This window comes from Rattus norvegicus, chromosome 4 (assembly GCF_036323735.1).
Source record: "Rattus norvegicus strain BN/NHsdMcwi chromosome 4, GRCr8, whole genome shotgun sequence".
Classification (NCBI taxonomy): Eukaryota; Metazoa; Chordata; class Mammalia; order Rodentia; family Muridae; genus Rattus; species Rattus norvegicus.
The window spans coordinates 47391950-47419948 of record NC_086022.1 but is presented as its reverse complement, the minus strand read 5'-3'; the positions used below and the strand labels follow the sequence as shown (position 1 = coordinate 47419948).

General features: G+C 38.5%; 1 protein-coding gene across 1 annotated transcript in view; it reads left to right on the top strand.

The window, feature by feature from the left end:
- The window catches only part of Asz1 (ankyrin repeat, SAM and basic leucine zipper domain containing 1), a 55604-nt gene that overhangs the window by 2028 nt on the left and 25577 nt on the right, over window positions 1-27999 (top strand). The window contains exons 3-4 of the mRNA NM_130750.1: window positions 1826-1948; window positions 5236-5347. Of these exons, the coding sequence (NP_570106.1) occupies window positions 1826-1948; window positions 5236-5347 (235 nt within the window). The remainder of the gene's footprint in view (window positions 1-1825; window positions 1949-5235; window positions 5348-27999) is intronic.

Below are 27999 nucleotides of genomic sequence, written 5' to 3'. Positions count from 1 at the left end.
ATTTTTGTACCAGAATTCAACATTTACTTCTCTTTTGTCATAAGTTTTACTTCTATCTTTGGTCACAGTTTTGCTAACAACTGCCAAAGAAAAGAAGACTAAGGAAATGTTGTTCTAATCTCATCTTCTGATTATCACATCAGCTTACAGAGGAAAGATTGTTAGAAAAGACAAAACAGAAGCTCAAACATACAATTTAGTACTGCATTTCCCCAGTAATTACAATATACATCATGACAGTTTAACTAAGACACTTGGAAATTTGCCTGTATAGACTTCAGTGTGTTAGTGCTTGAACAAGAAAAAAGTCAGCCCTTCAGAGCATTTCCTCAGTGACATGACTTATCATATCTACCACTTTGCTCTTGATATCATTAAAGGAAACAGTTTATATGAATTTAATGGGTTTGGGTTCATTCTCTTATTGTATTTTTGTCCTTGTAACATAGCTTCTGTCCTTCTTAATCCTAGGTTAGCCCCCTTTTCTGTTTATTTTTCTGTTTGTGTTATATTGATAGGCCAGTATTTTTTGAGAAAATTCCTAATAATTCAAGGGATTTATAGCATCGATGAAAATTTGTATTGTCCTTTCTTGGCAGTTACTACCTGTCTCTGTCACATTCTAAACGTTCTATCTATATAGCTATCTGTATCTATATACAGATAATATATAATGTGTGTGGATGTTTTATCTGTCTGCATGTTTGTGTAGCACATGCATGCAGTCCCACAGAGGCTAGGAAAGGGTGACACATTCCACAGAACTGGAGTTAAAGGCAGGTGTGAGCTGCTATATGGGTGCTAGGAATGGAACCTGGTAGGTTCTATGAAAGAGCAGAAGCCAGGGCTCATAACTCTTTAATCCCTCTCTCCAGCCCTGTCCCATCTAAAGAGCTAATTAAACTTTATTTTATATTCAAGGCCTGACATTTCATACCTCTCCTTATTCTAGCTCACTGCTTGTTACTCGTTCTTCTAAAGTAAAACTTGATGGTAATTTTCCGCTTGTTCTTTTTAATCACACCTCAAAGTAATTTTAAATTATGATAGTATCTTTGAATTTCCTTTTGTTTTCCTCCTGGTTCCTCTCTTATTAGTATTCTTGCTTTTATTTTTGTATTATATACTAATAGTTTCCTATTGGTTCCCTTGCCTTCTGTTTGATTCTTAACAGTGGTATTTTGTGTTTATAATATAGATACAGGATCATATTGAACCTTGGATTACAAAGTGGAATCTGTATTTTTCAATAGAGCTTTATAGTCTAACCTAACTTCCAGTTTCATGATTTATTAGTTAGCCATGGGTTAAATTCCATGTTGGTAAGAAGTTAAGGATTCCTTGGAGGCACATGTAGCATTTGAAACCAGAGATGTGTGATATTTCCCAGGGATAATTTTGTCACTTAAAAGACATATGACCTCCACAAAATCTTCCCCAATACCACTATAGAAAATGATAGCATAGAAAATTCTTATATTACAGATGCTGTATTTATTATGTGGTAAATATTGATCATATTGGGTCTCATTGAACATAGTACCACCATGAAACTGAAGGTTGCAAATTGTATTAATTATCAATACATGTAGTTTTTGAAGCCTGTCTTAGGAAGAAACCTTGCTGAGACACCTATATGGTAGCTGAAAACCATCTGTAACTCCACTGCAGTTCCTGAGTTCTGGTGCCCTCTTCCCCCTCTGCACACCAGCGGTACATATACATTGATGCAAGCAAACATACAAACATGTGTATTTAATTTATATATAATACACACACACAATTAAAAATAAGTATTTAAAACAAATGTTCTCTCCATCAACAGGCATTAATGTAGATTCCAGCTTCCGCTATGGATGGACCCCTCTTATGTATGCAGCTAGTGTGGCCAATGTAGAGCTGGTTCGGTTCCTTTTGGACAGGGGTGCTAATGCAAGCTTTGATAAGGGTAAGTAAGATGCTTGAGAAAATTTAACTGACAGTTTACTATGATTCTTTGATTTCTAAGCAACAATTATGCAAAGGAAAATATTTAAGCAAAAATATATGAGTTATATAGAGATATGAAAACTCAAATTTAAATATACATGTTTTTAAAAACTACCTCTCCAAAAATAGATTTGCAACCTCCATTTTTTGTTATCTTTATAGCAGGTTATATTAATATGTATTTTTTTATTTTGTTGGATATTTTATGTATTAACATTTCAAATGTTCTCCCCTTTGCAGATTTCCCTGTCTCTCTTCTCCCCTCCCCCTGCTTTCTATGAGGATGTCCCCCCCACCTCACTCCCAGTCATACCTCAACACCCTGGCATTCCTCTACACTGGGGAAACAACCCTTCACAGGACCAAGGCTTCTCCTTCTATTGATGTCCAACAAGGCCATCCTCTGCTACATATGCAGCTGGCGCCTGGGTCCCTCCATGTGTACTCATTGGTTGTTGGTTTGGTCCCTGGGAGCTCTGGGGAGGTCTGGTTGGTTGATATTGTTGTTCTTCCTATGGGGTTGCAAACCCCTTCAGCTCCTTCAGTTCTTTCTCTAGCTCCTCCTTTGGGGTCCCCATGCTCAGTCTGATGATTAGCTATAAGCATCCTCATCTTGTAAGGAACTGGCAGAGCCTCTCAGGAGACACCCATATCAGGCTCCTGTCATCAGCAAGTACTTCTTGGCATCAGCAATAGTGACTGGGTTTGGTGGCTGCATATGGGATGGATCCCCAGGTGGGGCAATCTCTGGATGGCCTTTTCTTCAGTCTCTGTTCTATTCTTTGTCCCTGTATTTCTCCCATGAGTTATTTTGTTTCCCCTTCTAAGAGGGACTGAAGTATCCACATTTTGGTCTTTCTTCTTCTTAAGCTTCAATTCATATGGTCTGTGAGTTGTATCTTGGGTATTCTGAACATTTGGGCTAATATCCGCTTATCAGTGAGTGCATACCATATGTGTTCTTTGGGGACTGGGTTAACTCACTCAGGATGATATTTTCTAGTTCCATCCATTCGCCTAAGAATTTCATCAAGTCATTGTTTTGAATAGCTGATTAGTTCTTCATTGTATAAATGTACCACATTTTCTGTATCCATTCCTCTCTTGAAGGGTTCTTTCTAGCTTATGGCTATTATAAATAAGGCTGCTATGAACATAGTGGAGCATGTATCCTTGTTATGTGTTGAAGCATCTTTTGGGTATATGGCCAGGAGTGATATAGCTGGTAGCACACTATGTACAATTTGCTGAGGTATCACCAGACTGATTTCCAGAATGGTTGTACCAGTCTGCAATCCCACCAACAATGGAGGAGTGTTCCTCTTTCTTCACATCCTCTCCAGCATCTGCTGTCACCTGAGTTTTTGATCTTCACCATTCTGACTGGTGTGAAGTGGAATCTCAGGGTTCTTTTCATTTGCATTTCCCTGATGACTAAGGATGTTGAACATTTCTTTAGGTGCTTCTCAGCCATTCCGTAGTCCTCAGTTGAGAATTCTTTGTTTAGCTTTGTACCCCATTTTTATTTGATTCTCTGAGTTTAACTTCCTGAGTTCTTTGTATATTTTGGATATAAGCCCTCTATAGGATGTAGGGTTGGTAAAGATCTTTTCCCAAACTGTTGGTTCTCGTTTTGTCCTATTGACAGTGTCCTTTGCCTTTCAAAAACTTTATGCTAGATGGTTTTTTTGTTTGTTTTTAAAGGAAAGGTCACTGGAAGCAATAGCAAAAAGCCAGTAACTTTGTGAAAAACTATTTGAAACTTGCTTTGTATACTTGAAAACAATGATATTAAATTTTTATAGATGGTTTATTAAGTTCTGTTTTTTCTTAATCAACAACTTCCACTTAGTTCTGTGAGTCCATTCTAAAAGGCAATGGTATGTATGTAAATTCATTTTCTTACATGGAAGCAGTGGTGACACTTCACTAAAATGTTTCTAATAGATTTGAATTCACTTCATTCATCATTTTGTTTAAGAATGAATTTTCACATTTGTAATCTGCATGAATGAAATACTTATAAAACTATTACTACAATGTTCTATATATTTTATAGACATTCATTCCTTAATTTCATGCTTAGATTTTGCTTTTTATTTTGTTACTTGAAAACATCACTTAATGAAAGGCCATATTTATGAAGGAGAGTTTTGGAAGTATGTAAAATACTCTGTTCAAAAACAATCATGGTTTCCTTTTTTATTTAAAATCAACGGGGTTGGGCATTTAGCCCAGTGGTAGAGCGCTTGCCTAGCAAGCGCAAGGCCCTGGGTTCGGTCCCCAGCTCCGAAAAAAAAAAAAATCAGAGAAACACCTTTGTTGTATTTTCACAGGAGATACACAAATTTCTCTGAGTCTGTAAGATTCCCATTGGGTAGTGAGGCCTGGTATTAGTTTCATGTCTATAAATAACAAAATATTAAGGCATTATGGTAGTCACACTGTCTGTGATAAAACTATGTCTAGGATAATTATGGTTTATTTGTATTGAGCCATTAGTGAAAATCATGGCTGTGGTGTCCTATTTTATATTCCTGATACTTGAAAAGTTTGTATGCATGTGTGGTTTTATTTGTTTGTTTGTTTGTTTTGTCTTTAATTAGTCAATTAGTGATTTCCACCACTTTTAGAAAACAGGGTGAATTCACAGAATAAAAATGACAAAAAAATTTCACCCCCCTCCAAAAAAAAATCCCATCCAAACAAAAAAAAGAACACACCAGGGAGTGGAGGGACCAGAAAGGTGGCTCATAAGCAAAAGCCCTTGTTGCCAAGCCAAACCTGCTTGTGGGTTTAATCCCTGGAACACACATAATGGAAGAAGAGAACCAATTTCTACGAGTTGTTTTCTGACCTCTGCATTATTACAATTTACAAGCAAAGTTCCTTGATTGTTAGAAGTGAAGTGAAACCAGAGATTATATCATTTTCTAAGCACAAATTCAGCAAGGCAAAATTTTATCTATAAAATCTTCATACGCATGCAATGTGGATGTCCAAACTCATTGTGCCAAATCCCTTTCTATTCTCCTGAAGAAATGCCAGTGGATGAGAAAGTTACAATAGGAATTGAGCATTTAGAGGTACAAAAGCCCCTTTGCCAAGATGGTGAAATGTGCTGGGAGTGGTAGAGATGGGAGGAGACCGAGGATTTAAGAGTGCAGTACAGGCTTAGGATGGTGAAGAAGGCACTAGAGGAACTTCCTAATGGGTGGGGATTTCTTTGCTTTTCCACTCATACAGACAAGTTAACCGTTTTGATAACTGCTTGCTCTGCTCGTGGCTCAGAGGAACAAGTCTTGAAGTGTGTAGAGTTACTACTTTCACGAAATGCGGATCCTAATGTTGCTTGTAGGTAAGAGCCTCTCCGTTTAAAATACTCTATCAACCTGTTAGACATTTGATAAAATGAATTTTTAAAGATCAGTAACATTGTTTGCTTTGTCAATCAGTGAATGAAATACGTCATAAAGTCATAGTTTCATTGTATATGATTATCAAAAGGAGATAACATGAGGGTAAACTAATGGTAAATTTGAAATTACAAAGAAACAGAACAGTAAACCTATTTCCTGTGAATCATAGTCTCACAAGAACATGGTATTGAGTGATAGTACAATAGTAATGTTTGTCAAGTGTTTTTCTCTATGTGAGTAGTAAGAATTTGGGTCTGGAAAGATGGTTTGGAAATTAAGAGATGTATGTACCACAGCTCACAGAAACCTGGATCTTTAGTTCCAAGGAACTCTTTTCTGGACATTTTAGACACTTGCACTCACATCCACACCCACACACAATATGTATACGCATAACTAAAAACAATTTCTTAGGAAATTGTTATGTATATACATAACTAAAAACAATAACTAAAGTATTTCTTAAGAGAACTAAGTTTTATACAAATAATTTATACAAATACTAAGAAATACATAGAAGTATTTCTCTTTTTCCTACACTCTGTCCATTGGTTAGGTGATTGTATGTATGAGATAGCACTATATACAAAGAGTAACCGGCTTCATTTTCTAGTCAGTTTTTCTACTAAATCTCTTTTTGTTTTAGCTAATCTTAAAAATGAAGAAAGTAGGAATTAGTATGCATAAAATAAATGACTAGTATCGATAGAGCCATTCGTGGATTATTATTGCAAATAGATACTATCCATTGCCTCAGATGGTGAGACAGTTATGCTAAACTCTGAAGTTCTCTTCCTAGTTTAGTTTGCTACCTCTGAGATAAAAGCAGCAGCCTCAGAAAGTACTGGCATGGCATTTCTAGATCTTTACTAAAACAGAAGGATTTTATCTCTTTGCAGTACTTCTCAAGCAAGATCTATTTTGCTTTCCATACCACCTTGGCAATCTCTAAAGATAGTTTTTATTGTTATATCTCAAAGATACTGTTAACATTTAATAACTAGAAGTCAGGGATATCCAGTCAAATATCCTATAATTCATAGGTTATCACCACCAAGCAAAGGATTGCTAACCCCAAAATGTAAACAATAGTAATGTTAAAAACCTGATCTAGTGTTAAAAAGGTTAAGCCTTATCAATAGTAGTGGGGGGGGGGGTCGGTAGGGACATCCTCTTGGAGACAGGGGTGGGAGGGTGGGGATTTGGTTGGGGGAAGTTATGGGATGAGGAACTGGTAGGGCAGACCGGGAGGGTGGTAATGACTGAACTGTAAAAAAATAAAAGTAATAAAAAAAGTAAAGATTAAAAGAGTAGATATTAAACTATCTGCAAATATTTAGCACACCGCTTCATAGGAATATTTTTACTGTTTTAGAATATAACTCCTAAGTGTTCATTTTGGATCTGGTTGTACCTTGAAATTGAAACAAATGATTAAGATATGTAGTTGAATCAAATTCATGGGTGCTGTCATTTAGATTTGTACCTTTGGAAATGGCCTAAATAAGATTTGCCTCTCTGGATTCGCTGGAACACTGATTTTGCTATGTGTTCTTCAGTTTTTCTTTTTTGCTTTTTCATTTTCACTACTTTTTCACATGAAGTTATAGCCAGGACATGGCAGTACACCCCTGTCAGTCTTAGCTTGGTAGACTGAAGCAGGGGGACGATGAGTTCATGGGTTACAGAAAGACTGCACCAACAGTAAGTGGGGAAGCTTTGTCCCTACTGCCTAGCTTATACGCATAACAAAGGAGGTGACAAGCCAGCAGGTGTGTGCACTCTTCTAGTCTACCTCTTTAAGAATTAGCCGTCATCTTTCAAATATATAGGATAGACCTGAAATGACGTGTGTCATGTAAAAGGAAAGCAGCCCCAGAACACAGGATCAATACAGTGAGATATGGAGGGAACTGGACAGAAAATCACTAACAATAGGGAAAAAATTAAACCTATTTGAATATCAGAAGTTGTAGTTTCTTTGTAATATATACAAAATATACCAGAGACAAATGCATCAAGGAATTATTATTCAGATGTCATAGAGAAAAACAAACATTTAGATGAATTTGCTTCAGTCTGATGACATATTCTATTGATGAGCAGTTCTTCTGCTCATAAAAATTACTTCTTAGAACAATTAGAAGAGTTATACATAAAGCTGATAAATGACTAATTTTATAAAAGCTAAATAATCACCCAGATGCTAGTTTTCTAGAAAGATTTCCCTTAAACAAAAATGAGATCTGTAGTCTTCTTTCATGAATAAAAGAAACCGCAAAGCCTTATGGGTCAGACTGTGAACAAAAGACTGAGCTGTCTGCTTTGATGTCTGAGGTGGCTTGGATGCCTGTACATTCTATGGAGACATCTCAAAATACAGTCTTAATTTGTATGTAAAATGGGGGGAGGGCCTGAAGAAAATAGGGAATTGAGTCATTTGTTAAAAGATTTTAGAGGTTTTGTAGACTTTTATAATAAAAAAGAATGACTTGAATCAATTCACTTGGTTAGTTTTGCTAAAGATAAGCAGAAAGCATAAAAATTAAGAGTAAAGGTTGAGTTTCCTACACTTTTATTTGCTAGAATGGTACCATGGAATTTCTGTAATATTTTTTAATTATGTAAAATTCACATGCAATAAATTATTTACATTTTAGTGTGTAATTGACTGACTGAAGCAGTATATATTTGTGTTTTCGAAACTCTAAATCAGACATTTCTATTCTTCCATAAAGTTTACTTATACCTTTTCCTGTTAAAGTCCCTTCTTTTAGTAGCTAATGTGTCATCTGCTACTGTTTTCTACACCTATAATCATTTTATTCTATAAATGTTATATAAATAGAGTTGTATGATATTTTGTGTGACTTATTTCTTACCAATGATAATGAATATTGCAGTTTCTGTGTTGTATATGTCAGTGATATATTACTTGATATTCCATCCTATGAATATTTATATAATAATTTTTTCAAAAAGAATCATGATCTCTTTGTATTGTGGTTGTTTGTGGTGTGGTTGTTTGAATCATAAATGCCACCATAGTCTTGAGCATTTGAGTACTTGGCTTCCAGTTGGTGGCATTGCCTGTGGAGGCTTGGGAAGTGTAGCTTTGTTAGAGGAAGTAAGAGTGGACATAGAAAGGTTAAAGACTGGTGCCATTCCATTAGCTCTCTCTGCTTTGGGCAGTTCAAAGGTCTGAGACCTCAACTTCAGCTCTAGTCTCCATGCCAACTGCTCATTACCATTCTTCCTTGCCATGCCAAGCGTTCATCCCTTTGGAACCCTAAGCCAATGAATTAAACCCTTCTTTCAATGAGTCATTTGTTTTACTACTGCAATAGAAAAGAAACTTGCTGTAGAAAATATTTAATCTCAATTAGGGGATTTTGCCCTGCCTTTGTTCATTCAGTTCCCAGATAAAAGACACACAAGTTTTATTGTTATAATAAGCCTTAATCAACACTAGAGCTAGGCCGATATTGACACTCTGTGCTATTAGGATCTACTTCCCCATCAATAACTTGGAATTATAACTTGGTATGTTCTCTTTGAGCTGCTCTTAGCTGCAGTTGGTCAGCCCTCATTGACATATATTCATAACTCACCCATGACTGCTACCTCTACTGTCCTCCTTTTCCTCCCCCTCTTATCTCCCCAGAGTCCAAGCCCAGGAACCTGAGAACCCTGTCTGTCTTTCTTCTGCCCAGCTATTGGCTATGGGTATCATTATTCACCAATCGGGTAACTAGGGCAAGGTTACATAGTGTCACTTGAGTATGTCATTTGGGTATTGTAGACTCTCCCTGGGAGCAACCAGGCCTTGGGGGCTAGTATTTAGCATAACCGATACAAGCAAAAGACCAAACTTCAACAGAAACTAATGCACTGGGAAAAATTAGGTAATATAATAAAAATTTCTTGACTTAGAAATCGAAAGGGCAAAATATATATTAAATTACTATAAAGTTTTTTGCTGACTTTGAAAAGTGGGATTTAAATGAGACCAAGCTTGGGGGCATGGGCGATAAGAGCATGGCTGCCAGCATTGCATCTTTCTCCACCCCTACCTAAGTGTAGACAAGAACCTTGGATGCTTCCTTTGTGTAGCACTGGCGTATGCACACCTATGTTTAACCTGCCTGCTTCTTAGGAGACCGTATGTGGTGCTCATGGTTGCTGTTTGTACTACTGTAGAGCGACTTGGTGTGCGTGCTAAGAGTTGTTACCACCAAGTGTTTGTGTTTGTTTTCATTTTTCCTCTTCTGGAGCTAATGTGGCTCATTGCTGCATTTTCCTCTCTCCTTCCTTTTCTTCTTCTTTCCTTCCTCTCTCACTCCCTCCGTTCTTCTCTCCTTTCTGTCAGGATTCATTTTTTTAGACTATTTACAAAAAAAAAAACCTTTGTATTATTTGATAAAGTTGAAATCAAGTTGATGATGTGTAGTGAATAGAGCTCTTGTGGGTGACACGAAATTGAAGTGTTTTCCCTTCATTGTCTGCTGGAACTCTTTCTACTTTCAGGTATGTCCTAGGCACCAAGGGAGGGCACGTAGGAACCTGGACCACCCCTCTCAGCGTCTCCTTTGTTTCATACATCTATGGACTCTAACCTGTTTCCAAAGTCACACCCTCACTTGTTTGTTGCCCTGAGCTCTGATGCTTTCTTCACTCACCTGTTCAATTGACATGGGAGAAAAATTTCCAACAGTTCTCTTACAAAGAAGCTAAAAATCAAAACAAGTATAACCTAGCCTTGTAGTGGGCCTTTTATTTTTTATCTAAAAACTGAAAATTTTATCACTTACAGGTAAACTTTTAGTATCCAGGAATTTCTTGAGACAGGGTTTTACCATATAGCCCTGGCTGGCTAGAACTTGCTTTGTGAACTTACTTTGCTAGCCTCAGCGTCACCGTGCCTCTGTAGTGCTAGTATGAAAGGTGTGTGTCGCCATGCCCGGCTGTAGTACAGTTCTTAATTGCTCCAATATTTTTGCCGCTGCTCCTTCTGCTGAATTTTTATGTAAGTAAAAACTAAGTGTTCATCTGGAGCTGATAAAATGGCTGAACAGGTAGAAGTGCTTGCTCTGCAACCTAATGAATGCTTCAGGAACCCACATAATGGTGGAAGGAGAGACTGTACCATTGCCACATGCTTGTTATTGGTACAGGCTTATCCACACTCAGACACATACACACATTGCGTTAGTTCACCAAATCCCATTGACCTCAGTTCATTACTAAAATGGGAATTAATCAGATTTACTTTTCTGCTTTCTTTTTAAAATTGCAGTGCCACATTTTATAACTTATTATTCCCTGAAAATATTTCAAAGTCAAAATGTCTTTACTATGGTAAATATGGCACCTAGATGGATCACCACCATTGTATGTGCTTTGTGAGCTTTTCTCTGTTGGGGACATTTCTCATGCCTCTTCTTAATGCCAGGTTGCCAGTCCAGATTTCAAAACTTACTGTGGGAATGATATGAGGTGTTCAATCATGTCAGTGAAAATGTGCTTATTCTAAAAGGTGCCTGGGACATTATCAGTTCTGGAATAATGGCATCTTAAATTTAGATTTTGGACTTCCTGGACCATTTTGGAGGTATGGATGTGAAGATTTGTTTTTCAACCTAGAAGAATCCATCCCTTGAGTGCCAGCTTAATTTGTCTTAAGTATGATTTATCAATCCCTTTACCGCGTATATCCCAGGACAGTTAACTTAATTTTGATATTCAAAGCCATTTTCCCATTGACGTCTGTGAACTGGAAAGAGTCCTCAGCAAAAGCAAATACAAATGTCATCACTGGTGTTTGCTCTCTGGATCTCTATTGAGTGATTCCTTGCTATCTTTGCTTTTAAGAAATTTAATTTTTTTAATACAGCCTTCATAGCTTTGGTACAAATTATTTACCCTACCATGTCTACAAGGAGAAATTAACATCTTCTGATTTTAATTTGTTTTTATACTAATGACTATTTTAGTATTTATTCTCTTTTTCTCTATTTTCTTCATAAATTTCTTTTATAGTTTTTCTCAAAAACATGAATTTAACATTTCATAAGGTTTCCATGTTGGTATAAAGAAATCTTCATTCTTTAATTACTTTCTCCATTTTTTTTTTTTTGCCTTTCTTTGGGATTAATGGCGAAGAATTGACAACTTGAAAGTAATTTTTAAAATTAATGCTGTAATACAGAAACCACAATTATGTTTTCCTTAAATATTGTTGATTTAAATGCTTAGCAGGCAAAGATTTTCTCCCACTCTGTCGGCATTTTTCTCGCTGCTGATAGTTCCTATGCTGTGCAATTAGGAACATTTCCTGGGTCCCACAGGCCTGCACAGCCTAGGCCTTTAACCACTCAGCCACCTTATCAGACATGTCACTTTTAAAGGAAATACCTTAACATTTGCTGCCTTTCAAGCACTGTGTTAACTGCTTTTAAATATATTGTCTAAATAATGCCTATAAATCAGTGGTAAATAGAGCTGGCGCTTTTATTGAAGTAAAAGCATGGTTTTTGTTTTTAGAATTTGTAAGATTCCCCCTAGTTTGCTGACCTATTTTGTGTGTGTGTGTGTGTGTGTGTGTGCACACATCATATGTTTACATTTATATAATATATATGTGTGTACATATTTCATGTATATATATGTTTATATATGATATATATGTATGTTCTTTTATTTATATACATACATTATTCGTAATGTATACCATATATATATGTTATACTATGTAATATATAATTTTGAATATAATTGATAATGGAAAATATATATTTTTATACATGAAATATGTATATATACATATATTTATATGTGTGGTATATATTTAGATGGTATTTTCTGACAAGATTTCTAAGCCAGGAGATAATAGTTTTATAAACTTATGTGGCATCAGTAGATGTTTTATTACCATTGGTAAATAAGGACACATTAACCAACGTTCAAGGTTTTGACGTAATCATTGTGTGTTTATTAACTTGTTGATTATAATTGCCTACTGAGAAAAAAAGAAGAAGAAACCCTGGGAAAATTTTTACCTTCTTTCTCAGAGTATAAAATGAGTTATAAATGTCATTGGAGCAGCTTGATAAACTATAATATGGGCTCTCAATGAGAGCATGCTTCTACTTTAAATAAACGTCTGGCCCAACTTACTATTGATAACACAGCAGACGGAATAGCAGTATTCCTCCAGAAGCAGTTTTAAAATTGCTAGCTTAGAAAACATTACTGGAAATGACAATTTACTTTCTCATGTTTCCTTTTAAACCTGCGTATAAATATTTGACACATCTTGTTGTGAATATTTAAATAACAGATAGGTTCATGAGGTAAGCACAAGTGCTCCAGGACTGAAGAAATCTGTTCTGTTCTTTCAGAGATAGTAGCTAAATAGTTTAATGAAGATCTGCCATCCTTTCAAAATCAGAAATGTATTTACATGCACATGTCTACGGACACAATGTTCTGTTCACTTAAAAAAAGTACGGGATCTTTCTGTCAATACTTAATAACTTAATCTTCGTTCGAAAACTCTTTACATTGCGAGTACACTGCCTGTACTTAACATTACCATGCTGATGCAGCATTGGGTTGTGTGTAATGACATTCTTAGATCATACATCATATCTCAAGAGACAGACTTCTAAGGTTTAAGTGTCCACTTTATGTTTTTCTAACTTAATAATTTCACTTATATTTTCAGCTTTGTTTTTATAATAAAAGCATTACATCCTGAAGATGTGTTTCTGTTTTGAGCTATTCCTTGACAGAGAGCGAGGCCCAAATGTTTCCCAAACAAGTATATGCATACTAGTGCTGTGAAAGACTTCCAGAAGTAGATTACTTTAGAAGTTAATACATTTAAAATGGATAAAGAATCCTCAAAAAAAAAAAAAACCCTGTTTGCCAATTCATACCATTAAGTCCTCTGAAAGAACATCCACTTCACATCCTTGCCAGTGTATACATATGCTATGTCCATGTGCGCATTGCTAAACCTCACTCCTGTTTGCTTTCACTTAGGATAAGAAAGGTAGCATTCCCTTTAAGTACACATTGAAATATTTATTTATTTTTTGATACTTAGTCCATTAATATTATCTGATGTATCTATCATTTATTGGCTGCATGTTTTTCTAATTTTGATTGAGAATTCATTTTTTTATTATTATCCCACTCCTGATCTTGTCAGTTATTTGTTCTGTCGTTGTTCTTTGGGTGGCTACCCTAGAAATTTCAACACCAGTTCTTTACTTATTAAAGTCTACTATAAATTAGTGTTTTTTTTTGTTTTGTTTTGTTTTTTTATTTTTTTTTTATTAACTTGAGTATTTCTTATATACATTTCGAGTGTTATTCCCTTTCCCGGTTTCCGGGCAAACATCCCCCTCCCCCCTCCCCTTCCTTATGGGTGTTCCCCTACCAACCCTCCCCCCATTGCCGCCCTCCCCCCATAGACTAGTTCACTGGGGGTTCAGTCTTAGCAGGACCCAGGGCTTCCCCTTCCACTGGTGCTCTTACTAAGATATTCATTGCTACCTATGGGGTCAGAGTCCAGGGTCAGTCCATGTATAGTCTTTAGGTAGTAGCTTAGTCCCTGGAAGCTCTGGTTGCTTGGCATTGTTGTACTTTTGGGGTATTGAGCCCCTTCAAGCTCTTCCAGTTCTTTCTCTGATTCCTTCAACGGGGCTCCCATTCTCAGTTCAGTGGTTTGCTTCTGGCATTCACCTATGTATTTGCTGTATTCTGGCTGTGTCTCTCAGGAGCGATCTACATCCGGCCCCTGTCGGTCTGCACTTCTTTGCTTCATCCATCTTGTCTAATTGGGTGGCTGTATATGTATGGGCCACATGTGGGGCAGGCTCTGAATGGGTGTTCCTTCAGTCTCTGGTTTTTTTTTTTTTTTTTTTTTTTGGTTCTTTTTTTCGGAGCTGGGGATCGAACCAAGGGCCTTGCGCTTCCTAGGCAAGGGCTCTACCACTGAGCTAAATCCCCAACCCCTCAGTCTCTGTTTTAATCTTTGCCTCTCCCTTCCCTGCCAAGGGTATTCTTTTTCCTCATTTAAAGAAGGAGTGAAGCATTCACATTTTGATCATCCGTCTTGAGTTTCGTTTGTTCTAGGGATCTAGGGTAATTCAAGCATTTGGGCTAATAGCCACTTAACAATGAGTGCATACCATGTATGTCTTTCTGTGATTGGGTTAGCTCACTCAGGATGATATTTTCCAGTTCCAACCATTTGCCTACGAATTTCATAAACTCGTTGTTTTTGATAGCTGAGTAATATCCCATTGCGTAGATGTACCACATTTTCTGTATCCATTCCTCTGTTGAAGGGCATCTGGGTTCTTTCCAGCTTCTGGCTATTATAAATAAGGCTGCGATGAACATAGTGGAGCACGTGTCTCTTTTATATGTTGGGGCATCTTTTGGGTATATGCCCAAGAGAGGAATAGCTGGATCCTCAGGCAGTTCAATGTCCAATTTTCTGAGGAACCTCCAGACTGATTTCCAGAATGCTTGTACCAGTCTGCAATCCCACCAACAATGGAGGAGTGTTCCTCTTTCTCCGCATACTCGCCAGTATCTGCTGTCACCTGAGTTTTTGATCTTAGCCATTCTCACTGGTGTGAGGTGAAATCTCAGGGTTGTTTTGATTTGCATTTCCCTTATGACTAAAGATGCTGAACATGTCTTTAGGTGTTTCTCAGCCATTCGGCATTCCTCAGCTGTGAATTCTTTGTTTAGCTCTGAACCCCATTTTTAATAGGGTTATTTGTCTCCCTGCAGTCTAACTTCTTGAGTTCTTTGTATATTTTGGAAATAAGGCCTCTATCTGTTGTAGGATTGGTAAAGATCTTTTTCCAATCTGTTGGTTGCCGTTTTGTCCTAACCACAGTGTCCTTTGCCTTACAGAAGCTTTGGAGTTTTATGAGATCACATTTGCTGATTCTTGATCTTAGAGCATAAGCCATTGGTGTTTTGTTCAGGAAATTTTTTCCAGTGCCTATGTGTTCCAGATGCTTCCCTAGTTTTTCTTCTATTAGTTTGAGTGTGTCTGGTTTGATGTGGAGGTCCTTGATCTACTTGGACTTAAGCTTTGTACAGGGTGATAAGCATGGATCGATCTGCATTCTTCTACATGTTGCCCTCCAGTTGAACCAGCACCATTTGCTGAAAAGGCTATCTTTTTTCCATTGGATGGTTTTGGCTCCTTTGTCAAGAAACAAGTGACCATAGGTGTGTGGGTTCATTTCTGGGTCTTCAATTCTATTCCATTGGTCTATCTGTCTGTCTCTGTACCAATACCATGCAGTTTTTATCACTATTGCTCTGTAATACTGCTTGAGTTCAGGGATAGTGATTCCCCCTGAAGTCCTTTTATTGTTGAGGATAGCTTTAGCTATCCTGGGTTTTTTGTTATTCCAGATGAATTTGCAAATTGTTCTGTCTAACTCTTTGAAGAATTGGATTGGTATTTTGATGGGGATTGCATTGAATCTGTAGATTGCTTTTGGTAAAATGGCCATTTTTACTATATTAATCCTGCCAATCCATGAGCATGGGAGATCTTTCCATCTTCTGAGGTCTTCTTCAATTTCTTTCCTCAGTGTCTTGAAGTTCTTATTGTACAGATCTTTTACTTGCTTGGTTAAAGTCACACCGAGGTACTTTATATTATTTGGGTCTATTATGAAGGGTGTCGTTTCCCTAATTTCTTTCTCGGCTTGTTTCTCTTTTGTATAGAGGAAGGCAACTGATTTATTTGAGTTAATTTTATACCCAGCCACTTTGCTGAAGTTGTTTATCAGCTTTAGTAGTTCTCTGGTGGAACTTTTGGGATCACTTAAATATACTATCATGTCATCTGCAAATAGTGATATTTTGACCTCTTCTTTTCCGATCTGTATCCCCTTGATCTCCTTTTGTTGTCTGATTGCTCTGGCTAGAACTTCAAGAACTATATTGAATAAGTAGGGAGAGAGTGGGCAGCCTTGTCTAGTCCCTGATTTTAGTGGGATTGCTTCAAGTTTCTCTCCATTTAGTTTAATGTTAGCAACTGGTTTGCTGTATATGGCTTTCACTATGTTTAGGTATGGGCCTTGAATTCCTGTTCTTTCCAGGACTTTTATCATGAAGGGGTGTTGAATTTTGTCAAATGCATTCTCAGCATCTAATGAAATGATCATGTGGTTTTGTTCTTTAAGTTTGTTTATATAATGGATCACGTTGATGGTTTTCCGTATATTAAACCATCCCTGCATGCCTGGGATGAAGCCTACTTGATCATGGTGGATGATTGTTTTGATGTGCCTTTGAATTCGGTTTGCCAGAATTTTATTGAGTATTTTTACGTCGATATTCATAAGGGAAATTGGTCTGAAGTTCTCTTTCTTTGTTGTGCCTTTGTGTGGTTTAGGTATAAGAGTAATTGTGGCTTCGTAGAAGGAATTCGGTAGTGCTCCATCTGTTTCAATTTTGTGGAATAGTTTGGATAATATTGGTATGAGGTCTTCTATGAAGGTTTGATAGAATTCTGCACTAAACCCTTCTGGACCTGGGCTCTTTTTGGTTGGGAGACCTTTAATGACTGCTTCTATTTCCTTAGGAGTTATGGGGTTGTTTAACTGGTTTATCTGTTCCTGATTTAACTTCGATACCTGGTATCTGTCTAGGAAATTGTCCATTTCCTGAAGATTTTCAAATTCTGTTGAATATAGGTTTTTATAGTAAGATCTGATGATTTTTTGAATTTCCTCTGAATCTGTAGTTCTGTCTCCCTTTTCATTTCTGATTTTGTTCATTTGGACGCACTCTCTGTGTCCTCTCGTTAGTCTGGCTAAGGGTTTATCTATCTTGTTGATTTTCTCAAAGAACCAACTTTTGGTTCTGTTGATTCTTTCTATGGTCCTTTTTGTTTCTACTTGGTTGATTTCAGCTCTGAGTTTGATTATTTCCTGCCTTCTACTCCTCCTGGGTGTATTTGCTTCTTTTTGTTCTAGAGCTTTTAGGTGTGCTGTCAAGCTGCTGACATATGCTCTTTCCTGTTTCTTTCTGCAGGCACTCAGCGCTATGACTTTTCCTCTTAGCACAGCTTTCATTGTGTCCCATAAGTTTGAGTATGTTGTATCTTCATTTTCATTAAATTCTAAAAAGTTTTTAATTTCTTTCTTAATTTCTTCCTTGACCAGGTTATCATTGAGTAGAGCATTGTTCAATTTCCACGTATATGTGGGCATTCTTCCCTTATTGTTATTGAAGACCAGTTTTAGGCGGTGGTGGTCCGATAGCACGCATGGGATTATTTCTATCTTTCTGTACCTGTTGAGGCCCATTTTTTGACCAATTATATGGTCAATTTTGGAGAAAGTACCATGAGGAGCTGAGAAGCAGGTATATCCCTTTGCTTTAGGATAGAATGTTCTATAAATATCCGTTAAGTCCATTTGGCTCATGACTTCTCTTAGTCTGTCGACATCACTGTTTAATTTCTGTTTCCATGATCTGTCCATTGATGAGAGTGGGGTGTTGAAATCTCCCACTATTATTGTGTGAGGTGCAATGTGTGTTTTGAGCTTTAGTAAGGTTTCTTTTACGTATGTAGGTGCCCTTGTATTTGGGGCATAGATATTTAGGATTGAGAGTTCATCTTGGTGGATTTTTCCTTTGATGAATATGAAGTGTCCTTCCTTATCTTTTTTGATGACTTTTAGTTGGAAATTGATTTTATTTGATATTAGAATGGCTACTCCAGCTTGCTTCTTCTGACCATTTGCTTGGAAAGTTGTTTTCCAGCCTCTCACTCTGAGGTAGTGTCTGTCTTTGTCTCTGAGGTGTGTTTCCTGTAGGCAGCAGAATGCAGGGTCCTCGTTGCATGTCCAGTTTGTTAATCTATGTCTTTTTATTGGGGAGTTGAGGCCATTGATATTGAGAGATATTAAGGAATAGTGATTATTGCTTCCCTTTATATTCATATTTGGATGTGAGGTTATGTTTGTGTGCTTTCATTCTCTTTGTTTTGTTGCCAAGACGATTAGTTTCTTGCTTCTTCTAGGGTATAGCTTGCCTCCTTATGTTGGGCTTTACCATTTATTATCCTTTGTAGTGCTGGATTTGTACAAAGATATTGTGTAAATTTGGTTTTGTCATGGAATATCTTGGTTTCTCCATCAATGTTATTTGAGAGTTTTGCTGGATACAGTAACCTGGGCTGGCATTTGTGTTCTCTTAGGGTCTGTATGACATCAGTCCAGGATCTTCTGGCCTTCATAGTTTCTGGCGAGAAGTCTGGTGTGATTCTGATACGTCTCCCTTTATATGTTACTTGACCTTTTTCCCTTACTGCTTTTAATATTCTTTCTTTATTTTGTGCGTTTGGTGTTTTGACAATTATGTGACGGGAGGTGTTTCTTTTCTGGTCCAATCTATTTGGAGTTCTGTAGGCTTCTTGTATGTCTATGGGTATCTCTTTTTTTAGGTTAGGGAAGTTTTCTTCTATGATTTTGTTGAAGATATTTACTGCTCCTTTGAGCTGGGAGTCTTCACTCTCTTCTATACCTATTATCCTTAGGTTTGATCTTCTCATTGAGTCCTAGATTTCCTGTATGTTTTGGACCAGTAGCTTTTTCCGCTTTACATTATCTTTGACAGTTGAGTCAATGATTTCTATGGAATCTTCTGCTCCTGAGATTCTCTCTTCCATCTCTTGTATTCTGTTGGTGAAGCTTGTATCTACAGCTCCTTGTCTCTTCTTTTGGTTTTCTATATCCAGGGTTGTTTCCATGTGTTCTTTCTTGATTGCTTCTATTTCCATTTTTAATTCCTTCAACTGTTTGATTGTGTTTTCCTGGAATCTTTCAGGGATTTTTGTGTCTCCTCTCTATGGGCTTCTACTTGTTTATTTATGTTTTCCTGGAATTCTTTCAGGGATTTTTGCGATTCTTTCAGGCATTTTTGCGATTCCTCTCTGTAGGCTTCTACTTGTTCTCTAAGGGAGTTCTTCATGTCTTTCTTGAAGTCCTCCAGCATCATGATCAAATATGATTTTGAAAATAGATCTTGCTTTTCTGGTGTGTTTGGATATTCCATGTTTGTTTTGATGGGAGAATTAGGCTCCGATGGTGCCATGTAGTCTTGGTTTCTGTTGCTTGGGTTCCTGCGCTTGCCTCTCGCCATCAGATTATCTCTAGTGTTACTTTGTTCTGCTATTTCTGACAGTGGCTAGACTGTCCTATAAGCCTGTGTGTCAGGAGTGCTGTAGACCTGTTTTCCTCTCTTTCAGTCAGTTATGGGGACAGAGTGTTCTGTTTTCGGGCGTGTAGTTTTTCCTCTCTACAGGTCTTCAGCTGTTCCTGTGGGCCTGTGTCTTGAGTTCACCAGGCAGCTTTCTTGCAGCAGAAAAGTTGGTCTTACCTGTGGTCCCGAGGCTCAAGTTCGCTCGTGGGGTGCTGCCAACGGGCTCTCTGCAGCGGCAGCAACCAGGAAGACCTGTGCCGCCCCTTCCGGGAGCTTCAGTGCACCAGGGTTCCAGATGGTCTTTGGCTTTTTCCTCTGGCGTCCGAGATGTGTGTGCAGGGAGCAGTCTCTTCTGGTTTCCCAGGCTTGTCTGCCTCTCTGAAGGTTTAGCTCTCCCTCCCATGGGATTTGGGTGCAGAGAACTGTTTATCTGGTCTGTTTCTTTCCGGTTCCGGTGGTGTCTCAGGCCGGGGTCCTGCCGCTCCTGGGCCCTCCCCCACGGGAGCCCAGAGGCCTTATACAGTTTCCTCTTGGGCCAGGGATGTGGGCAGGGGTGAGCAGAGTTGGTGGTCTCTTCCGCTCTGCAGCCTCAGGAGTGCCCACCTGACCAGGCGGTTGGGTCTCTCTCTCACTGGGTCTGGGACCAGAGAGCTGCTGCGGGCCGGGATCCATGGGTGTGGGACTTCCGGTAAACACAGAACGTGCCCGGTCCTAGAGAAATTCTGCTTCCGTGTGTCCCAAGCTCACCAGGCAGCTTTCTTGCAGCAGAAAATTTGGTCTTACCTGTGGTCCCGAGGCTCAGGTTCGCTCGTGGGGTGCTGCCCACGGGCTCTCTGCAGCGGCAGCCTAAATTAGTGTTTTTATCAATTCATGGATAGGAATCTTAAAATGTTTTAATTGTTCTTTTGTGTATATTGTCATGTATTTAAATTTATATTTATTGGACAATCACAATTCATTATTATTGTTATTTGAGTGTGCTAGCAGTTATACTGTTAACTCTTAATTTCCCTACACACTTATCTTCTTTGACATTCTTCATTCTGCCTTATATTTTGTGTCAGTCAGGGATCATTTCCCTTTTAGACATATGTGTGCCTATATATACATGGATATATGTAAGTAACAGTAACCACTGAAGAAGGGCCATGAATTTGAAAGTTAACTTTAATACTTGTGAAGACTTTCTGTGGTTGGACGTCTTTTCTTTTTTTTTTTGAAAAGGCAGCTATTCTTATTTTAATTTTAATCCTTTGAGGATACTGTGTTTTTATTCTTTGTTGTTTTAATTTTCTTTGTTTTTTTTCTTTTTTGTGGGGGTGCTGGGATTACAGCTGTGCACTGTATACCATATCTACTGGCCTTTGTAAAGTAGCTAGCTATTTTATCCATAGTTACAGTTTTCTTTGTTTTTTTTTAATTTTTTCCAATCTTACCATATTTAATCTGGTTTTTAAAAATAATAACTTACACGTTCCATTTTATTGTATTTCCTTGTTATGTATTAGTTTTGTATGAGACATTATATACATGTACAATGCTCTGTGTGTACACACAGGCACACTAACACATTTTCTAGAAGACACAAACTCAGTTCTGCAGCTGACCTCATTACCTCTGGTAATTATTATTATGTTTCTTTGCATGTCTAGATCTGTAATTACAGCAACTGAAAATACACTTTTGCCTTCTAAAATTTGTGCATAAGTTTCCTTTTTTCGGTATAGGTAACATCTCAAATACAAAAGTTTCTGATTCGAGAAAATAAAGAGGACATATTTGGAATAAGAAAGATTCCATTTTCGGTGCATACCCCTGTCATGTTTAAACCTGAAGTACAATATAATTAACCTTGCCTTTGCATCTTCATTACAAGGTCAAAGATTAAAAAATAACAACCTGAACTTGAGACCCTAAAGGCAATGGTTCTATGCTAATTTCCTGAGCATTCTTTTTAAAATGTATTATGTGTATGTATACGTTATCTCTACTTAAGTAGGTACATGTCACAGCATCCCTGTGGAGGTCAGAGGACAACGTTTTGTCTCCAGTTCTCTTCCTGCACCCTTACTTGTGTTCTTACATCACACAGCAGCAGGTGCCTTTATGCACAGACATGTCTTACCAGCACTATGCATACTTAATATATTTTATAAACCTGAGTCTCATTCCATACCTGTGTTAACTGCTGCTTTCTTAAAACTATTTCTTGCTTCCTGGCCTCTGCTGTTTTCTATTGAAAAGTCAGCTGTAGGGTTGTGGATTTAGCTCAGTGGTAGAGTGCTTGCCTAGCAAGTGCAAGGCCCTGGGTTCGGTCCTCAGCTCCGGGGGGAGGGGGGGTGTCAGCTGTTCATCTTATCATTGATCTTTGAAGGTTTTCTTCCTAAGGCTAGGTCCTTGGTGCCTGAATCTGTGGGGAGGGGGAGGGGGCTTGATTCTTGCCACAAGATACTATTTTCCCATCCTCCCCCCACTCCTCCTCCAGGAGAGAAGAAGTATCCTCCTTAAAAGAGGTGGTTTTCATCCAATGGAAAAAAGATAACATTTTCAGCAAATGGTGCTGGTTCAACTGGAGGTCAACATGTAGAAGAATGCAGATCGATCCATGCTTATCACCCTGTACAAAGCTTAAGTCCAAGTGGATCAAGGACCTCCACATCAAACCAGACACACTCAAACTAATAGAAGAAAAACTAGGGAAGCATCTGGAACACATGGGCACTGGAGAAAATTTCCTGAACAAAACACCAATGGCTTATGCTCTAAGATCAAGAATCAACAAATGGGATCTCATAAAACTGCAAAGCTTCTGTAAGGCAAAGGACACTGTGGTTAGGACAAAACGGCAACCAACAGATTGGAAAAAGATCTTTACCAATCCTACAACAGATAGAGGCCTTATTTCCAAAATATACAAAGAACTCAAGAAGTTAGACCACAGGGAGACAAATAACCCTATTAAAAAATGGGGTTCAGAGCTAAACAAAGAATTCACAGCTGAGGAATGCCGAATGGCTGAGAAACACCTAAAGACATGTTCAGCATCTTTAGTCATAAGGGAAATGCAAATCAAAACAACCCTGAGATTTCACCTCACACCAGTGAGAATGGCTAAGATCAAAAACTCAGGTGACAGCAGATACTGGCGAGGATGCGGAGAAAGAGGAACACTCCTCCATTGTTGGTGGGATTGCAGACTGGTACAAGCATTCTGGAAATCAGTCTGGAGGTTCCTCAGAAAATTGGACATTGAACTGCCTGAGGATCCAGCTATACCTCTCTTGGGCATATACCCAAAAGATGCCCCAACATATAAAAGAGACACGTGCTCCACTATGTTCATCGCAGCCTTATTTATAATAGCCAGAAGCTGGAAAGAACCCAGATGCCCTTCAACAGAGGAATGGATACAGAAAATGTGGTACATCTACACAATGGGATATTACTCAGCTATCAAAAACAACGAGTTTATGAAATTCGTAGGCAAATGGTTGGAACTGGAAAATATCATCCTGAGTGAGCTAACCCAATCACAGAAAGACATACATGGTATGCACTCATTGATAAGTGGCTATTAGCCCAAATGCTTGAATTACCCTAGATGCCTAGAACAAATGAAACTCAAGACGGATGATCAAAATGTGAATGCTTCACTCCTTCTTTAAAAGGGGAACAAGAATACCCTTGGCAGGGAAGAGAGAGGCAAAGATTAAAACAGAGACTGAAGGAACACCCATTCAGAGCCTGCCCCACATGTGGCCCATACATATACAGCCACCCAATTAGACAAGATGGATGAAGCAAAGAAGTACAGGCAGACAGGAGCCGGATGTAGATCTCTCCTGAGAGACACAGCCAGAATACAGCAAATACAGAGGCAAATGCCAGCAGCAAACCACTGAACTGAGAACAGGACCCCCGTTGAAGGAATCAGAGAAAGAACTGGAAAGCTTGAAGGGGCTTGAGACCCCATATGAACAACAATGCCAAGCAACCAGAGCTTCCAGGGACTAAGCCACTACCTAAAGAATATACATGGACTGACCCTGGACTCTGACCTCATAGGTAGCAATGAATATCCTAGTAAGAGCACCAGTGGAAGGGGAAGCCCTGGGTCCTGCTAAGACTGAACCCCCAGTGAATGTGATTGTTGGGGGGAGGGCGGCAATGGGGGGAGGGTTGGGAGGGGAACACCCATAAGGAAGGGGAGGGGGAGGGGGATGTTTGCCCGGAAACTGGGAAAGGGAATAACACTCGAAATGTATATAAGACATACTCAAGTTAATAAAAAAAAAAGAGGTGGTTTTGAACAGTGCAGTGCAGCACTTTCATTTATGAATTGTAGACTTTTCTAAGTCTTCTATTAGTTTTAGAAATTTATTAGTTGGTACGATATTGTCTTTATCTCATTCTCTTCTCTGTGATTGGAATTTAGACCATCACCTCATACCCCATTTGCTTACTAACACTTTTTACATTTTGATACATCCTTTTTTCTCTTCCACATTTTACAGTGGATGTTCTCTCCTGCTGTATTTTCCTTGCCACTAAATCTGTGCTGTTAGTGATTCTACTATTAAGTTTATCTAATAACTTCTTATATTTTTAGTTTTATAATTTTAGTACATTTTGTTACTAAATATTCATGTTTCTAATTCATTTTTTCTTTTAGTTTCTTTTATTGAAGAATTTCAACATACACTGAATTTGATCATGTTTTCTCTTTCCCCAACTCCTCCCTAAGTCCTACCCACTTCCCTACCCACCCAACTTTGTTATTCACATTCCCTCTCTCTGTCTCTCCCTTTCTCACTCCTTCTCTCCTCTCTTCTTTCCCTCCCCTTCTCCCTCTCTCTTTCAAAGCCAAACAAAACTAAGAACAACAACAGCAAACCCCCACAAAAAAATGAAAAACAAACAAGCAAAAGACAAATGTTGCTTTCTCTTCTTTATTTTTTGAGGGGACAGAAGATATCAAGACAGGGTTTTTCTCTGTAACCCTGACTTTCCTGGAATGCACTCTGTAGACCAGGCTGGCCTCAAACTCAGAGATCCACTTGCCTCTGGCTACTTTTTTCTTAAACATAGTAATTAGTGCTCTGGAGAGGTAGCTCAGTTGGTAAGTGCTTAAGTGCTTTCCGTTTAAAGTACAGAGATCTGAATTCAATCTCCAGCACTCTTGTTCAGTGCTAGGTATGGTAGCCTGGGACTGACTCCCACCAGCACTGAGGAAGTGGACACGCAGTTGCCTGGGACTTACTGGCTACCTATTGTATCATACTTGGGGCCCCAAATTTCAGTCAGAGCATGCCTCCTAAAACAAGGTAGATGATTCCTGAAAAACAATACCTCTGTACTTTGCACACGCATGTGTACACACACACACCAATCAAAATTATTCTTAAGTTTATTTCTCATTTTTTGAAAGACTATTTTGTTGTGTGGGGTTTTGCCCACTTGATTCTATCTCTTAGAGGTTCTAGAAATTTTTACTAGATATGTTTCCTATAAGTATTTGTACTAGTCTTCCAGAAAACAGTTTCTTCTAACTCACATAGTTAATAGTTTTCTTAGAAGAAGGAGAGATTGTCTTAATGAAATCGGGTGTCGAGGGGACTCAGAGCTGGGTTTTAGGATTACACCTACTACTTATCTTTACTAGTGTCATCTCAAGCCTGGGTAGCATACCTGAGCCATTCTCTCCTTAGGAATAACAGATGACAGATGTATGAGAATGCAAAAAATCCTCTTAACATCTGGTTCTATCTTACTCTGAAGTCCCCTCGAAATGCACATGTTGCTCAAATTTAGGAAACAGAAAAATAAAAGGCCAAATAGACAACTTTACATATTCTGGGTTGCATTTCTTTTATTGTACTATTTCCAGGTTTGGTTTTTAACCACTGCTTTCTATTTACTATTTCCACATTATTTTAGACCACTGTATTTTATTTATCAGTGAAGCTTTTGGATTAGCATACAAAATGATTGCTTTCATTATGGCATTTTTACACATATGTATAAAATTGCATGCTGTCCTTACCCATCACTATCCCCCTACCCACAGCTCACTGCTCTTCCTCCCCTGAGTGGTCTCTTGGCTGCTGTGTCTCACATTTTAACAGAAACCCTAAGTAAGATAGTACTTCTCATTTTCCTACTCCATTTATTTGATGACCAGTCTCATCAACCAGTAGTGTGCTGTTCAATTTCCGTAAGTTTATGTGTATTTAATACTTTCTTTACTGCTTATTTCTAGTTTTAGTCCATTGTCAGATATAACATAATAAATTATTTCAGTTTTCCCATACTTACTGAAACTTGATCAATATCCTACTACAGGATAACTTTTATTTCCAAAGGCTACTAAGAAAAATATGGTGTTTTGATGGAATGTTCTATAGATGCTTTTCTTTCTCTCTCTTTTTTAATTGAATATTTTTTATTTACATTTCAAATGTTATTTCCTTTCCCAGTTTCCCATCCATGCCCCTATCCTCTCCCCCCTCCTCCTTCTTATGTGATGGTGTCCCCCTCCCCAACCACCCCCCTTCCAGCCCTGACATTCTCCTACACTCACAATCCAGCCTTGGCAGGACCAAGGGCTTCTCCTCCCATTGGTGCCCAACAAGGCCATCCTCTGCTACATATGCAGATGGAGCCGTGGGTCTGTCCCTGTGTACTCTTTGGGTAGTGGTTTAGTCCCTCGGATCTCTGGTTGGTTGGCATTGTCATTCTTATGGGGTTACAAGTCCCTTCAGCTCTTTCAGTCCTTTCTCTAATTCCTCCAATGGTGTCCCATTCTCAGTTCAGTTGCTTGCTGCTAGCATTTGCCTCTGTATTTGTCATGCTCTGGCTGAGCCTCTCAGGAGACAGCTCTATCAGGCTCCTGTCAGCATGCACTTCTTGGCTTCATCAATATTGTCTAGTTTTGGTGGCTGTATGTATATGGGCTGGATCCCCAAGTGGGGAAGGCTCTGAATGGCCTTTCCTTCTGTCTGTGCTCCAAACTCTGCTCCATATCTCCTCCTATGAGTATTTTTATTCCTCCTCTTAAGAAGGACTGAAGCATCCCCACTTTGGTCATCCTTCTTGATCTTCATGTGGTCTATGGATTGTATCTTGGGTAATTTGAGCTTTTGGGCTAATATCCACTTATCAGTGAGTGCATACCATGGTGTGTTTTTTTGTGATTGGTTTACCTCACTCATGATGACATTTTCTAGTTCCATCCATTTGCCTAAGAATTTCATGAAGTCATTGTTTTTAGCGGAGTAGTATTCCATTGTGTAGATGCACCACATTTTCTGTATCCATTCCTCTATTGAAGGACATCTGGGTTTTTCCCAGCCTCTGGCTATTATAAATAAGGCTGCTATGAACATAGTAGAGCATGTGTCTTTGTTATATGTTGGGGCATCTTTTGGGTATATGCCCAGGACTGATATAGCTGAGTCCTCAAGAAGTACTATATCCACTTTTCTGAGGTGCCTCCAGACTGATTTCCAGAGTAGTTGTACCAACTTGCAATCCCACCAACAATGGAGGAGTGTTCCTCTTTCTTCACATCCTCAACTGTACCTGTTGTCACCTGAGTTTTTGATCTTAGCCATTCTCACTGGTGTGAGGTGGAATCCAAGGGTTGTTTTGATTTGCATTTCCCTTATGACTAAGGATGTTGAACATTTCTTTAGGTACTTCTCAGCCATTCAATATTCCTCAGCTGAGAATTCCTTGTTTAGCTCTGTACCCCATTTTTAATAGGGTTATTTGACTGTCTGGAGTCTAACTTCTTGAATTCCATTTCTTAAATCCTGGATGGTTTTTTCACCCATTTGGTTGTGTTTTCCTGTAATTCTTTAAGGGATTTTTGTGTTTCCTCTTTAAGGGCTTCTACTTGTTTACCTGTACTGCCCTGTATTTCTTTAAGGGAGTTATTCATGTCCTTCTTAAAGTCCTCTATCATTATCATAAGATGTGACTTTAAATCCAGATCTTGCTTTTCCATTGTGTTTGGATATTCAGTATTTGCTTTGGTGGAGAACTGGGCTCTGATGATGCCAAGTAGTCTTGGTTTCTGTTGCTTAGCTTCCTAACCTTGCCTCTCGCCATCAGGTGGTCTCTGGTGTTAGCTTGTCTTGCTGTCTCTGACAGTGGCTTGACCCTCTTGTAAGCCTGTGTGTTATCACTCCTGTAGATTTGTTTTCTTACAGCTGGATCTGGGTACAGAGAGCTGTGGGACCAGTTCAGCTCTGGGCTCAGACGGAAACCAGAAGGATCTTGTTCCAGGTCACTCAGAGGAGAAGAGTTAGTCTTACCTCTGCTCTCAGAT